The following is a 14,361-nucleotide window of genomic DNA, read 5'->3' as shown; positions in this document are numbered from 1 at the left end:
GGATTTCACCAGGAAAAAGATGCCCCTTGTCACTGAGTAGGTGGGTGGTGGTGGTGTGTTGGTTTCAACAAACACCCAGAGTTAATAGGAAGGCAGACACTGCTTTGAATAAGACATTAAACTTCCTGCTTTTTATTAAATATCTGCTTTTTAATAAATTATTATCCAAATCAGAAAGAACACAGAGGGTCATAACATACACTTGAGCATAAGATATTTGTGCTGAGCACACAGGTCACCTCCAGGGCTCCTGAAGCATCATTCATCTATTCTGGGTCTGCTTTGACTCTACTGAGGCCTATCAGAAAGTTTCTGTCCCGGCAGCCTGAAGTAAAAGTGACAAGGAGTGAGCCCATCCAACCCCTCTAGCCCAGGACCCTGCCCGCTGGCTGGAAGGCCAAGATGGCCTCTCTGCATCCTGGAGCAGGGATGGCAGGTTCCGCCATTAGCCCCAGGCAAGGGGTCAGGGAGAGGTACTGGGGGCAGAAGTATCCTTCAGGAAGCTGGTGAGGGAGCTCCAGGAGTACGGTCCCTTAGCTGGATGGTCAGGGAGCCAGACGTCTCAGGGCAGCTTGCAGGGACTTCCTCAGAAAAGTGGTGTTGAGCTCTAGGGCTGTGGCCAGGCCCAGCCTCTGGATTTCAGTGATCTGGGGAGAAGGAAGAATAATTATCAGGACTCCAGCAGCTGATCCTTCCCTTTCCCCTCTGCCTCGGGGCACTATTTAGGAAGGAGAGAGGAATCTAGGACACCAGGACAATGGAGGAGATATCTAAACCCATTATTCTACTATGATTAAGTAAGTTTTCGGGTTCAAGTGAACCAGGGGTCAGATGTTAAGTGTACAACTTACTAAGTCAGCCACATTTAAAAAAAAACGTTCATATATTTATTTTTGAGAGTGTGTGCATGCACATGCACCCAAGCAGGGAAGGGACAAAGTGGGAGACAGGAAACAGAAAATCTGACAGTGCAGAGCCTGATGCAGGGCTCAAACTCAGGAACGGAAATCATGACCTGAGCCAAAATCAAAGAGTCCGATGCGTAATTGAGTGAGCAACCCAGGCGCCCCCCCCCCCCAAGTCGGCCATGTTAATAACAGTTGACAATTATTGGGTGCTTTCTATGTAGGAACACTTTATAACCATGACTTCATAAAATCTGTACAACCCTATTTTACTAAAAAAAAGGTTTTTTTTTTTAATGTTTATTTATTTTGAGGGAGAGAGACACGGAGTGTGAGCAGGGGAGGGGCAGAGAGAGGGAGACACAGAATCTGAAGCAGACTCCAGGCTCTGAGCTGTCAGCACAGAGCCTGATTCAGGGCTCGAACTCATGAGCTGTGAGATCATGACCTTGAGCCGAAGTCAGACGCTTAACCGACTGAACCACCCAGGTGCCCCCCTCCTATTTTACAGAATAGAAAACTGAGGGTCAGAGATACTCCATTGTGACTGCCACATTCCTTCTGGGCCAGTATTTCTTCCCTGATCTGTTGCTACAACCTCCTGACAGATCTCTGCCCTGTCTTCTCTTGAATCCCCACTCCTTACAGATGTCCGAGGCTTCTTTATAAAATGTACATCTGACCAAGACACTCCAGCTGAAAGCGCTGGGATAACTACTGATGCCTCACATTCGAGGACCTTCTTCCAGGATCTACATAGGGTCTTCGGTGGATCCAGGAGCCTCCTGAAATTGTGCATAAGATGTGTATTCATGGTTTCATTTTTCTGAGAGGATCTATAGCTTTCATCAAATCATCGGATGGGCCTGTGACTCCCCCAAAAAGGTAAAGAGCCAACAGCCAAGGATGCCTGGCCTTCAAGATAACTCCATGCTCCTCATCAAATCCTACAGCATCCTCCATAAGATGCTAGCATGGCCTGGCAATGTGAGTCTCAATTTCCTCATCTATAAAATGGAGCTAATAATGGTACCTTCTTATTGGGCTAACACATGGAATAAACTAGCAAGTTAGCATAAGCAAAGGGCTTAGAACAGTGCCTGAGACAGAGCAGGGGCTACGCAATATTAGCTCTCAGTATTTTAACTCTAGCCTTGAACCTCACCCCAACTACCATCTGCTCTCACGTTTTTAGGCCTCAGCTACAGCAAACTACCTGTAGACCCCTTGGACACTCACTGCTTAAACTGTTTCCTTTGCCTGAAATGCCCTTTCCTCAGTCTTGGCCCCTGACCACCATTTACCCTTTCAGAGTTGAGAAGCCTGTCCCAATTCCCAACCACAAGCAGGGTTTAGTTGCACCCCACTTCCTCTGCCACCCAATGCCCGGCACCCACACCTCTCACCTGGCACCTACCAGATATTACAGTGATCTGGTTATCATCTCTCTCCTGCCTCACTAGCCTGGCACTGGTGGAGAGTGTCAAGTCAAGGACAGGGACTGCGTCATGGTCACTATTCATTCCCCAGTGCCCCATATAACATCTGGCCCACAGAGGTGTTACTGGGATGAACGAACTCCTAAGCAGTCTCATTCCCCAGTCTTAGGCTTGAACTCATAGTTTCCCTGGCTAACACTCAGGGTGTCTTCCCCAGCAAACACTAGACATACACCCTCGTGGCACACTCAGAGCAGCGGGACCAGCCCTCATGGCCCTACTGATACTCACATTGGCCTGATACTTGGTCATCACTGTCAGCATGAGCTTGGCATAGGCCACGGACGTGGCGGCTGCTGGCCCCTCTTTACAGAGCTTCTCAATCAACACACTGAACTTCTCAGGGGTCATCTCCACCTGCACACATTGGGAGATGGGACAGAACAAGAAAGGGCCCCGGATTTAAATCCCAATTCCACCACTTCCTAACTAGGTAACCCCAGGAAGGTCACTTAACCACACGAAGCCTCAGTTTCTGCATCTGTAAAATGCGGTTCATGATATCTAATCCTAAAGATGGCGAAAAGGATTAAATGAGATAATGCACATAAAGCCTGGCACATAGGTCTTGGCCTGGCTTGGTGGTTTAAGGTATAAAGGAGTGAGGAGTCCCAAGGGGTACTGCCAGCATAGTAACAATAGCTCTCCTTAATAATAATGTAATCGAGGGGCGCCTGGGTGGCTCAGTCGGTTAAGGGTCCGACTTCGGCTCAGGTCATGATCTCACGGTCCGTGGGTTCGAGCCCCGCGTCCGGCTCTGTGCTGACGGCTGAGCCTGGAGCCTGTTTCAGATTCTGTGTCTACCTCTCTCTCTGCCCCTCCCTTGCTCATGTTCTGTCTCTGTCTCAAAAATAAATAAAACATTAAAAAAAAAAATTAAAAAAAAAATAATAATGTAATCGATATTTATTATGTATCAGGCACTGTTCCTCATGAGCACTTTACACCAATTATCGATTTCAACCTCACCCCAACCTTGGGTGTCATCACTTCCATTTTGTAGATGGGGAGACTGAGGCATAAAGAGGTCAGGTCTACTACCTAAGTTATAAAAAATGAGGTAGAACTTCAGGTAGTGATATGGAAAAATTGCCAAAATATACTGTCAGGTTAAAAAAGCAAAGTACAGAGAACTGAGCTTGGTGTGTTACCATCTATGTAAAAAGCAAGGAAAAAGTGAACTTAAACACACGTCCTTATACAGAAAAACCCTCTGGGAGGGTTCCCCTGGAACTAGTAACACTGACTAGCCCTGGAGAGGGGACCTGGATGGCTGGGGGAACATTTTTCACCATATCCTTTGGGCTTTACAATTTTTGAACAAATGAATCTATAACCTATTCAAAAATAAAATTAAATTTATACACAAACACATCAAAAAGTCCCTCCCCAAGGCCACACGACTAGTAAGAGGCAGAGCTAGGACTTACCAGGCAGTCAGCTCTCTGCTACCAGCCTTTCCGGCCCTAGGACTCCCTTACCGTCAGGGGGCACCTGTTCTGCTTGCCCCTCCACCACTGGAGGGATCAGAAACCCGGGAGCCCCACGCCCGGCCACAGCATTGCAGCACTTCTCGGTCCACCCCTCCCCAGGGCAGCCTGCTCACCTGCCGTTCCAGGAGTGACTGCAACACCAGGAACGTCTTCTCTTTCCAGGGCAGCTCCAAGATCTGTCTGCAAAAAGCACAGGCTCCAGTGAGACCGGCCCAAGCCTGGGAATCCATTGCTCCTACCCCAAGGCAGTGCCAGGCACTGGAGACAGCTAAGATCCCCAGCCAACCAAGGAAGTACTCAGAGCCCCCGATGCTGGCAGCCATTCAGTAGCCAGCCCATACTCGGTGCTGGGAAGACTACAGCCCAAGACTCCTGGAAGGGATGGTGAAGGATTTGGCGTGAGGTGTACAAAGGTTCCCTGAAAAATAAGCAGGAGTGGAGAGAGCATCCCAGGTACCAAAGGTGAGGGTGAGCCAAGGATGCAGTGAGATGATACCTATGAAGGCTTTCTAGAGAAGGCGGCATGCCCTGCAGAGCACAGGGAAAAAGTAGACCACAGTGGGGGCCACTCTACTGTGCTTCCTGTTCTACCGCACAGTCCTCTGCTTGCATGCACGGGCAGTGCATCACATGGAAACAGTGTGGCTTCGTGGGTAGACGGTCTTGAGTCAGATCCCAGGCTTTATCCCTGGCTGGCTGTGTGACCTCTGACCACGTCCCTTAACTACTCTGAGCTTCAGTTTTTCCAACTCTAAGGCAGCAACAGCACCTACCTCACAGGACGGCATGAAGACTGAGATAATGAACCTAAAGCACAGACAATGTACTCAATAAGTGGTGGCGGACGTTGTTTTTCAGGCTGCCCCCTTCTCATGTTACAGTTAGCGTTTTACATTTCACATTAGTGTCCAATGGGGTTGTAGCTCCCCATTGTTTCTACATGTCTGGATTGTGACTCCCCAGTTTTAATACCCAAACCAAACACCAATTTAATAACAATCTTTGAGCACTTACTAGGGGCCAAATACTGTGCGGAGGTCTATGTGCATTACCACATTTGATATCTAGAAAAAATCCCACGGAGCGAATATCATCCCCATTTTTTTATATGAGGAAACAGGCTCACAGAGATGGAATAACCTGTCTGGATTCACCAAGGCAAGGCTGAGATTTGAAATCCTGTCTGTCTGACCCCAGAGCCAGTGCTCTTAACCACTGTGCCAACTACACTGTGCACTACTCAGGAGCAGGGACCCCGGCCTCTTCTCTACCTTCTCCAACGTACCCAGAATGGAAGACTGAAACTCTGGCCTTGGGAAGGTTCACAGGATGGCAACTGGCACATGCCCACGGGAGGGCGGACAGGCCAGGCAACAGCGAGAGGGGCATCAGCTGTGCAGTTGCCAGTCTTTCGGGCACAGGGCCTGGTACCCAGCCAGCTCCAACTCCAGAATGCCGGGAGCCAGCCTGGCCAGTGGGAGCGGGTGGGGGCAGCACGGAGGCCTGTACACTTACCCCAGCATTAGAACCTGCGTGTCTGGCTCCAGGGCCTCGTCCTTCATAAGGCAGCAGAGTAACTCTGTTTGAGCTGGACCTGGGTAGAGGACAGCAGAACAAGGGAAATCTGGGAGGAAATGGTAGGAGAGGATGGAACAGGATGCCTGGCGCATTACAGGGGGGCATCGTCAGGGAAGCAGCAGGTAACCTTACCGACTGAATACACAACTGCCAGGGCCACCCTGGAGTGAAGGGTGCTGGGAACAGAGAGGGAAGAACTACGGGGCCGGGGCTCGTTCCAGAATTACCAGTTCCTGGGGCCTGGAGCACGGGGCCAAGAAGGGTTCTGCAGACAGGATAAGCATACTTGGCACAGAAGGAGGTCAGGGCAGTCACGAGCAGGCGGGAGGCCGAGGAAGTCAGGGACAGAATCTACAGCCAGTGGGGAGGAAAATATTAATTAATTCATTTCTTCTTCCCTGTAATAAATGCTTATCAGACATATTTCAGATGGTGATAGACGTTACAAAGAAAAAACAAAAATTCTATTATTTAGAACTCACATGGGAAGACAAAAAGTTCCCTTCCCCAGCTCCCAAATCCCTTCAGCTTCTGGAAGGGTCTGGGGCCCACAAGGGAGGAATGCGATGCCATGTGGAGAGATGGCCTGGAGGTCCATGCTCTTTCTGTGCCCCAGGCTGCCTTGGGAACCCCTTCTCCCAAGCACACTCTTCTGCGGGCTCACATTCTCTCCCCCACTGTCCCCAGCATGCCAAGTGTATCCCAATGCACCTACCCGTCTTAGAAAGAGGCTCTTGGTCAGAATGGTAGCATTGCTGAGGCTAAGGTCTGGTGAAAGGGACAGAAGCCAGGTGCAGAACTGCAGGAGAGCTGTGTCCGAAAGCTGCAGGAGCTGCAGCTGGGCACACAGCAGTTCCATCTGCCAAGTAGGAGGGAAACATAGACACTCGGTCTGTCTCTGCTAGGCAGTCTCAAGCCAGCTGGGCAGCAGAATGGGTGGGGCAAGGACACTCCAAGGTAAGGTAAGGCAGGGAGAGCTGCCCTATGGTGAGGGTCCAAGGGCTAAAAGGAAGCACACGGTGACCCCTGCCCAAGAGACCAAAAACCCAATAAAATCCCCTCCCCAAATTCCCACACGAGGCAAGGAAACAAAGATGTAAGTAGAAAAAGGCTGGGGACATATCCTCAGGCCAGGCCGTCTTCCTGGACTCACCTGGCTTGGACTGCATTCGTGGAGAAGCTGTAGCTCAACTGGAGGGGCACCCTCCAAGCCCTGGAAAGGCAAATCCCATGTTAGGGCTGGCAGAGCCCTTGGTGACAAGTCAGAGACCACCCCTTTGTCTGGCACAGTGGGTGGGTGAGGACCCTGGATGCTACCAGAGGAGAGGGACTGCTCTGGGGTTAGATGACATATCTGGACTTGGGTCAAGAAGAGCCCCTGCGGCTCTTCAGACCTTCACCTCAGACCTTCACCCTGACCCTCATTGTCCAAACAGCCTGTGCTGTCCTGGGCGTGGCTGAAATCCAGGCAGAAGGTGGAAGAAGGGCAATGGTGAGCAGGGGTCAGTTACCTCCCCGAAGGTCTTGAGCAGCTGCTGCAGCCTGGGAACCTGGTCCTGCAGAGGAGAACCTGATCACTGCTGAGTCCCTACCAGCACAGTGTGGCCCCAAGCCCAGCCCTAGCTCCCTCTCCAGAGAAGGCCCTGGGTCAGTAGGAGCTAGGGGGCAAAGATGATTTACGAAGACCAAGAACACAAAGCCTAACCTTGAAAAGTACTTAAGAACTCAAAGTAGACAAGGCCCATGGAAATCCAGCTGTCTAGATTGACCTCTCTGCACCCACCCTAATGGGGGTAAGACCCAGGCCTTGGGTCGGGAGGACAGGCCGAACACGGCACAGTCAGTCCCACGCCCTCTCCATAGGATAGCTCTGGAGCTTCTCTTCTTGCTTGGCACCCTTTAACCTCACATTGTACATCATTAGGCCAAAGGTTCCCCACCTCCAATAACTCCCTTCCTACCTCATCCTCAGAAGCTGTGGAGCAGAGACTATATTCCCTTAACCCCACCCTCCTACCCCTTGCTCCACAGACCACAGTTATCCCAGTTGGGAAATGGTCTCCCAACCAGCTTTGACCCTGGATAAACCCCCCACTCCTGGAGGATCCCTCTAAAGCCAGCCTCCCCACCCTAGTACCTGGATAGCTTTGGGCAGCTCCAAATTCTCAGCTAGGCCCTTGGCATCCTCCAGACTCTGACCAGCCACACTGGGCTCAGCCTGGACAGGCTGGTTCTTAATGGGCAATGTGCCTCCTCCGTCTGCCAGGGATTCCAAAGATTCAGGTTCGTGTTTCTCCTCCTTGTGACCTTCTTCCTCCCTTTCCAAATATCGGAACCTTTTGGGGGCCCTCTCCCCCTCAGGTCTGGCAGGCTCTTCCTCTGGCCCCTTTCTGCGTTTCCCAGGCCAATGGGGGTCCTCGTCCTCCTTGTCCTCCTTTTCTTCCTCTCCAAGATCCGGAGTCTGGAGCAACTTCAGCCTCCTGCCTCCCTGGCCCAGCTGCCTACACAGGCCTTGGAGCTGTCTCTGGCAGCTTTTAGACAATGGGGATGCTCCCGCAGTCGATACCCCAATGTCTAGATCCCTTCGCAGCAATTCCCCCAGGGCCCGGAGCCAGGTGTCAGGGTCAGGGCTTTGGTCTTGCTGTGCAATCTGCAGCACAGAGAGCAGTCCGCTTTCAGGCAGCGACGGCCAAACAGCCATCAGCAGGGACATCAGGTTCCTCTGGCATAACTGAGGCAATCGCAGCAGCAGTGGCTTCCTGGGGAGCAGGAGGACAAGCAGTCAAGAGCATCTTCCTGGAAGGAGCACAGGACAGACTGCATAGAGCTACAGGTTAGATGGCAATGGACAGACAGGGTAACTAGGAGGCAGTACCTGCGAGTCAGTATGGATGGAGGGGGACAGCATGACAGTCATTCAACAAGCATTTATCGAGCGTGTATTTTACGTTGTTGTTAAATCAGCTTGAGTTCATTTTACTATTACTAAACAGCCAAAATTTCTCTGAACTATTCAGTATTTTTTAAATTGAGCATGTATTCATGTATTCTATGCTAGGCTCTGCTCTTTGACATCTCCTAGTTCAGCTCAAAAATTCACGTTGAAACCTACTCTACAAAAGATCTATGCTTGTTTTACAAAAAAAAAAAAAGTCCCTTCTCAAACTTTACATAAAAATAATACCCCAGGGGTGCCTGGCTGACTCAGTCAGTAGAGCATGTGACTCTTTTTTAGTTTTGTAAAATGATTTATTTATTTAAGTCTACACCCAACATGGGGGGGGGGCTCAAACTCAAGACCCTAAGATCAAGAGTCACATGCTCCACCAACTGAGCCAGCCAGGCACCCCTAGAGCGTGTGATTCTTGATCTCAGGGTCATGAGTTCAAGCCCCAGGTTGGGCACAGAGCTTACTTAAAAAAGATAAATAAAATTAGGGCGCCTGGGTGGCTCAGTCGGTTAAGCGGCCGACTTCGGCCCAGGTCATGATCTCGCGGTCCGTGAGTTCGAGCCCCGCGTCGGGCTCTGTGCTGACAGCTCAGAGCCTGGAGCCTGTTTCAGATTCTGTGTCTCCCTCTCTCTGACCCTCCCCCATTCATGCTTTGTCTCTCTCTGTCTCAAAAATAAATAAACGTTAAAAAAAAAATTTAAAAAAAAAGATAAATAAAATTAAACAAACAAAAAGAATGTGCTGTGGGATGGACCAAGGCCCAAAGTAAAATAATAACACTCTAGGATGCTGTGCGGTGCTTATTCTGCAGCCTTGTGCTCTCCTTGGCAATCCCCTGGAACTCTCAAGGTTACATCAGTCTAGCTGTGACATTCCTTTCACCCAGCTGAGTTCCTGAGAGGCACAGGCAGTGTCTCCTTCCTCCATGTCCCAGTACCCAGCAGAGCATCAGCCCACATCAGGCACTTGGTACACACTTTATTGAATGAATTAACTCTCAGAATTAAGTGTCCAGACATCGGCAAGGACTACTGTGGACAGAGCAGTGTAGCCATCTGTAATGTTGTAAAGGCACGAATCCAGATGCTGTGGGACCCGAGGCTTACTGGTGTGGCAAGTCATGGGTACACCAAGCCCACCTGCCATCACGCCTCTAATCCTCTCTATGGGACTTTGCAGGGCTGCTTATCATCATACACAAGGGGCACCTGGGATGAGTGAAAGAGAAAAAAATCTGACTTTTATTTCTTTGTGAAAACCAACCACTTAAGTGAGAGAGAAAACTAAAGTAAAAGTTAAAAAGATGATCAATTTGGGGTACCTGGGTGGCTCAGTCAGTTAAGCCTCCGACTTGGCTCAGGTCATGATCTCATGGTTCGTGGGTCCTCTGAGCCCTGGGTCGGGCTCTGTGCTGACAGCTCAGAGCCTGGAGCCTGCTTCGGATTCTGTGTCTCCCTCTCTCTGTGCCCCTCCCCTGGCTCATGCTCTGCCTCTCTCTCTCAAAAATAAATAAGCATTAACAAAAAAAAAAAAAAAAAAAAAATATGGTCAATTTGTGGTAGAGGATGATTAGGAGTACAGAGGTGGGGGAGACCCTATCCTAACTTCAAGGACTTTTAACTCTTGTGTGTGCACGAACCCCCTTATCAAAATAAGTGTTAAATGCACAAAATAAAATACATGAGATTATGAAAGAAACCAATTATAGTGAAGTAAAGTTGTACCCAGAGACCCTAGATTAAGTCCCCTCCTCTTATTCTGTCTGGAAAAAGCCAGACAGCTGAACAAACATTTCTATGACCTCCAATTTGGGGATGCAGAAAGTCCTCCTGAGCCATTTCTTGAAAAAAAATTCAAAGTGGGGTGTGGGAAGCCAGTATTAGAACTTACATTTCTACTTACCTAAAACATAAGAAGTTAGTTATCATAAATATTTAAGGTATGGAATGGCCCTTCACCTTCCAGTCTCCAGCCCAATTTTGAGGGAGGGGTATCCAAGTGTGCAGAGCCCCCTAGAGGCTGAAGGCAGCACCTCAGTCACTTTTTAAATTTTTCTGTGTACTTTAATTGTGATAATTAAAGGAATTTATGGATACGGTATTGTTTTTTAACAACACCAACCTCACTAAATGGACACACAACTTATAAGGATGACTGAAAAGAAACTGAATGCCAGTAAATGACGCACACCAAATAAGAAAATGGCAGAGCTGACCCTTCTCCTAGCAGAAATTGTCACATTAAAAAAAATTTAAAAAAAAAGTTCAAAGTCATACCAAAGACTATAATTATCAAAAACACCATCCTTAAGAAAAGTGATTTTGCCCTAGAATGTACACTGTGCTTTGAAAATTCGACATTATAAAGCCATTCCAACAGATGGTCCGTTTTCTCACCACGTTTTAAATGTCTATTTTTGTATACTTTATAATGTGCGCTACTTTTTTTTAAGTTTTATTTATTTATTTGGGGGTGGGGCAGAGAGAGAGGGTGAGAATCCCAAGCAGGCTCCACCAAGTCAGCACAGAGCCGGACCGGGGGCTGGATCCCATAAACCATGGGACCATGACTTGAGTCCAATTCAAGAGTCAAAGGCTCAACTGACTGAGCCACCCAGGCACCCCTTGGGCATTATTTTTCCACTTGTGTACACTTTGTTATAGGTAGGCATGCGTTCCATTTCTTTAGAGATGGGAATCTGCGAACAGAATCTATTTGAGCCCAGTGTCGTCTTTTTTTTTTTTTTAATATTTATTTTTCAGAGACAGAGAGACAGAGACGGAGCGTGAGCAGGGGAGGGGCAGAAAGAGAGGGAGACACAGAATCCGAAGTAGGCTCCAGGCTCTGAATCGTCAGCACAGAGCCCGAGGTGGGGCTCGAACTCATGAACCACCAGGAGCTCATGACCTGACCTGAGCCAAAGTGGGACGCTGAACCAAACTGAGCCACCCAGGCGCCCCCGGCCCACTGGCTTCTAATTACTCATTTACACTCAGCGGAAGGCGGGTGTCTTCCAGGCGGGTTCGCGGCTCCGGCCCGGCACCCAGCAGGTTCTCAATAAAGGTCTGTTGGATGCTCCTCCCTACAGGGTGCGCGGCAGGGACGCCCGACTGAGGGGAACCAATTAACCGCTCCGGGATTCGGTCTCTTCATCTAGAAAAGTGGGCGGCGCCAGCCCCTGCCTCACACGACCGTGGAGAAATGCCGCGCCTCACAACCAGATGACTTACAGCTCAAGGCGACAGTCCGGGCCCTCCACGACGGGTTCCTCCTGGCACAGCGCCTCGAGGACGTGGCCCCAGGCGAAGGGCTCCCCGCCGCGACTGCCCAGCGCCCGCAGCAGGCCCAGGCCGCGCCGCGCTCCATCCGGCCCGGCCTGCAGCGCCTGCAGCAGGAGCCGGGCGGGGGCATCCAGCTGCGCCCAGGGCGCCGACCCCGAGCCCTCAGGCAGGGCGGGTGCAGCCTGCGAGGCTGCCATGCCCGGGACCCGGGTGCTGCGCCAGCTGCCGATCTGGTTCCTGACCTCAGCCTCGACAACTGGGGAAAGGGAGCAGGACCCCAGCGCCTGCCCCGACGCCGCGGAGAGTGTCCGCCCGCACCTGCCACACTCCGCGCTCGGAGACGCACACTGAGCACCACCAGCCGGTGAGATTCGCGCCCAGTGTTAGAAAGGTACCGAGTGGGGTGTGGCTAGGGGCGGGGCCGGACGTGGAGCGAGCGGCCAGGGTAGGCCGGAAGGGGCGGGGCTAGCAATGATCCAGGCCAGAGAGTCTGGGAACGGAGTAAGGGGGCGGGAGGAAGGCCCCGCGAGATCCGCGGATGGGGCGGGGCCGCGGTGAGGGCAGGGCCACAATGTGGGAATTCGCTTGTAGCTTGTAGGAGGTGTCCTGCCGGAGATAGTGGAGTGGGGCGGAGCTTGGTGAAGGGGTGGATCTTTGCCTGTGATCTACACCTTCCTTCCTCCACACTTCCTGAAGTAGTTGGGCGGGAGGTGGGGGTGCTGAGTGGATGTGAGGGATTCTGTTGTTCTTTTTTTTTTTTTTTTTAATTTTTTTTCAATGTTTATTTTTGAGGGAGTCAGAGCGGGAGCAAGGGAGGGGCAGAGAGAGCGGGAGACACAGAATCCGAAGAGGCTTCGGGCTGCCCCCAATGCGGGACTCGAACCCACGAACCATGAGATCATGACCCGAAGTGCGTCGCTTAACTGACTGAGCCACCTAGGCGCCCCAGAAATCCTGTTGTTCTTCAGGATCCAAGTATCATTTAATTTTATCTGATGTCCATGTTATGTGTAGATCACAAACTGCGATAGGATTTGGTCACCATTTACCAACCTGCCTTGAAGTCACCTCTTCCACAGGCCATCAATTGCCATCATTAAGGTTTCAGTCCTCTGGAAATATTTGATGCACAACTATCCCTCAGAATGGGGTGGTAGTAAAACCCAACACTATATGGCCAAAGGCCTTGCTGTGAACTTCCTCACAAAGTCCAAGAAGCCCACTTGCTCTGGTTGTTTACAAGGAGCAGGGAGTGGCTCCACCTCCCAAGGTTCCAGTTTTAAGGAAATTTGCTGGAGGAGGCAGACTTCTACTGAAGTAGCAGGCTAGGAGGAATCACTACACAGGATAAGAATAGAGAGGGGAGAAGAGCTCCACAGCACCCCACAAACCCCACTTAGGGTTCCAGTTTACCATTCTCCCAGCTTCTGCAGTCACACACACATCCATTCATTCAATCAATCTTTGCTGAGCACCTGAGGCTGGGGTTTCAGGGAACAAAACAAACACCTCATTGTTGCTGACACTCCAGTGAGGAGAGACAACTAATAAGTAAACAGTAGAATGTTTGATTGTGGTGAGTGCTTTCAAGAAGAATATAGCAGGGAAGCAGGGGTGGGGGAGGTGAATTTAAATAGGTAGGCAGGCAAGATGAACCTGAAGAAGTTAAGGGAGCAAGTCAGGTAGAGAGATCTGTGGGGAGACATCTCATGCAGAGGGAGCAGCACATGCAAAGGCCCTGAGGCATAAGCATGACTGGAGCAGAATGTACTTGGAGAGTAATCAGAGAAGAGATCAGAGAGGTAACTGGGCCAGGTCTTCTGAGGCCTTGAGATCAGAAAGAGGTCTTCAGTTTTCACTCTAAGTAGTATGGTAAGCATAGGAATATTTGGTTTGTTTAAGTAGTCTCTACACCCAATGCAGAGCTTGAACTCATGGCCTTGAGATCAAGAGTTGCACATTCTACCACCTGAGCTGGCCAGGTGGGCATGGTAGTGGTACGGTAAGCCATAGGAATACTTTGAGCTGGATCTGATTTTCATTGGAGCCAAACTTTTGTTTTTTCCAAAATAATTTCAAGGGAGCTGTTGGGAAAGACTAAGGAGTATATCTCAGATAGTGACTGCTTTGCAGACACCACATTAGCAGAAGTTTTGTGCAGACATCTCTGTCTCAGGTTAGCTGTTCTAACTTCATAAGAGATGTTTTCAGTCTTCAAATGACCAGCTGTTGGGAGGACAGGCCCTGACAAGTAGCGGGTAGGGTCAGGAATGCTAAATAGCGTTCAGTGACTTGTCAATCCTCAACTACCAGCTTTACCCTCTGGTGGTGGCTCTGGCTCATGCCCACCAAGGTCTGCATTCTAGCCACTGGGAAGGAGAATGGAGGGGAAAGTTCTGAGAGTGGTTAAACAACCCAGGGGGATCCTGGACACCCTTTCATGGGATTCTGATGTCATTACTATTTTTATAATACTAAGTTGTTATTAATTTTCTTTTCCACTCTCGTATTCTTATGAGCATAAAATGAAGTTTTCCAGAGGCTGACAGGTGATATTGCAACAGAATGAATGCAGAACCACCCCCCTTGGTTTAGGGGGAGGGTATCCGGGCTATGAGCAGACACTTTTTAGATACTAGCAGTAATGGCTTAGAT

General features: G+C 50.1%; 1 protein-coding gene across 2 annotated transcripts; it reads right to left on the bottom strand.

Annotated features, from left to right (window-relative positions):
- Positions 1-105: 105 nt before the first annotated feature.
- On the bottom strand, positions 106-12,149 carry FANCE (FA complementation group E). 2 transcript variants are annotated; one of them, XM_060615292.3, is made up of 10 exons: positions 11,656-12,149; positions 7,613-8,234; positions 6,987-7,031; positions 6,629-6,688; positions 6,191-6,334; positions 5,703-5,826; positions 5,413-5,491; positions 4,011-4,077; positions 2,636-2,761; positions 106-647 (listed from the first exon to the last, which is right to left on the bottom strand). In XM_060615292.3, exons 1-10 carry the CDS (start codon positions 11,901-11,903, stop codon positions 546-548), a joined length of 1,617 nt encoding a protein of 538 aa, XP_060471275.2. In that variant the 5' UTR covers positions 11,904-12,149; the 3' UTR covers positions 106-545. The 2 variants fall into 2 exon arrangements, with proteins under 2 accessions (XP_060471275.2, XP_060471276.1); XM_060615293.3 differs by having other exon boundaries at positions 7,613-8,271; positions 11,656-11,756.
- Between the last annotated feature and the right edge of the window lie 2,212 nt (positions 12,150-14,361).

Source organism: Panthera onca, chromosome B2 (genome assembly GCF_046562875.1).
Source record: "Panthera onca isolate mPanOnc1 chromosome B2, mPanOnc1 haplotype 2, whole genome shotgun sequence".
NCBI lineage: Eukaryota > Metazoa > Chordata > Mammalia > Carnivora > Felidae > Panthera > Panthera onca.
Note: the sequence above shows the minus strand (reverse complement) of the source record. Positions and strands in the feature narration are given on the sequence as shown.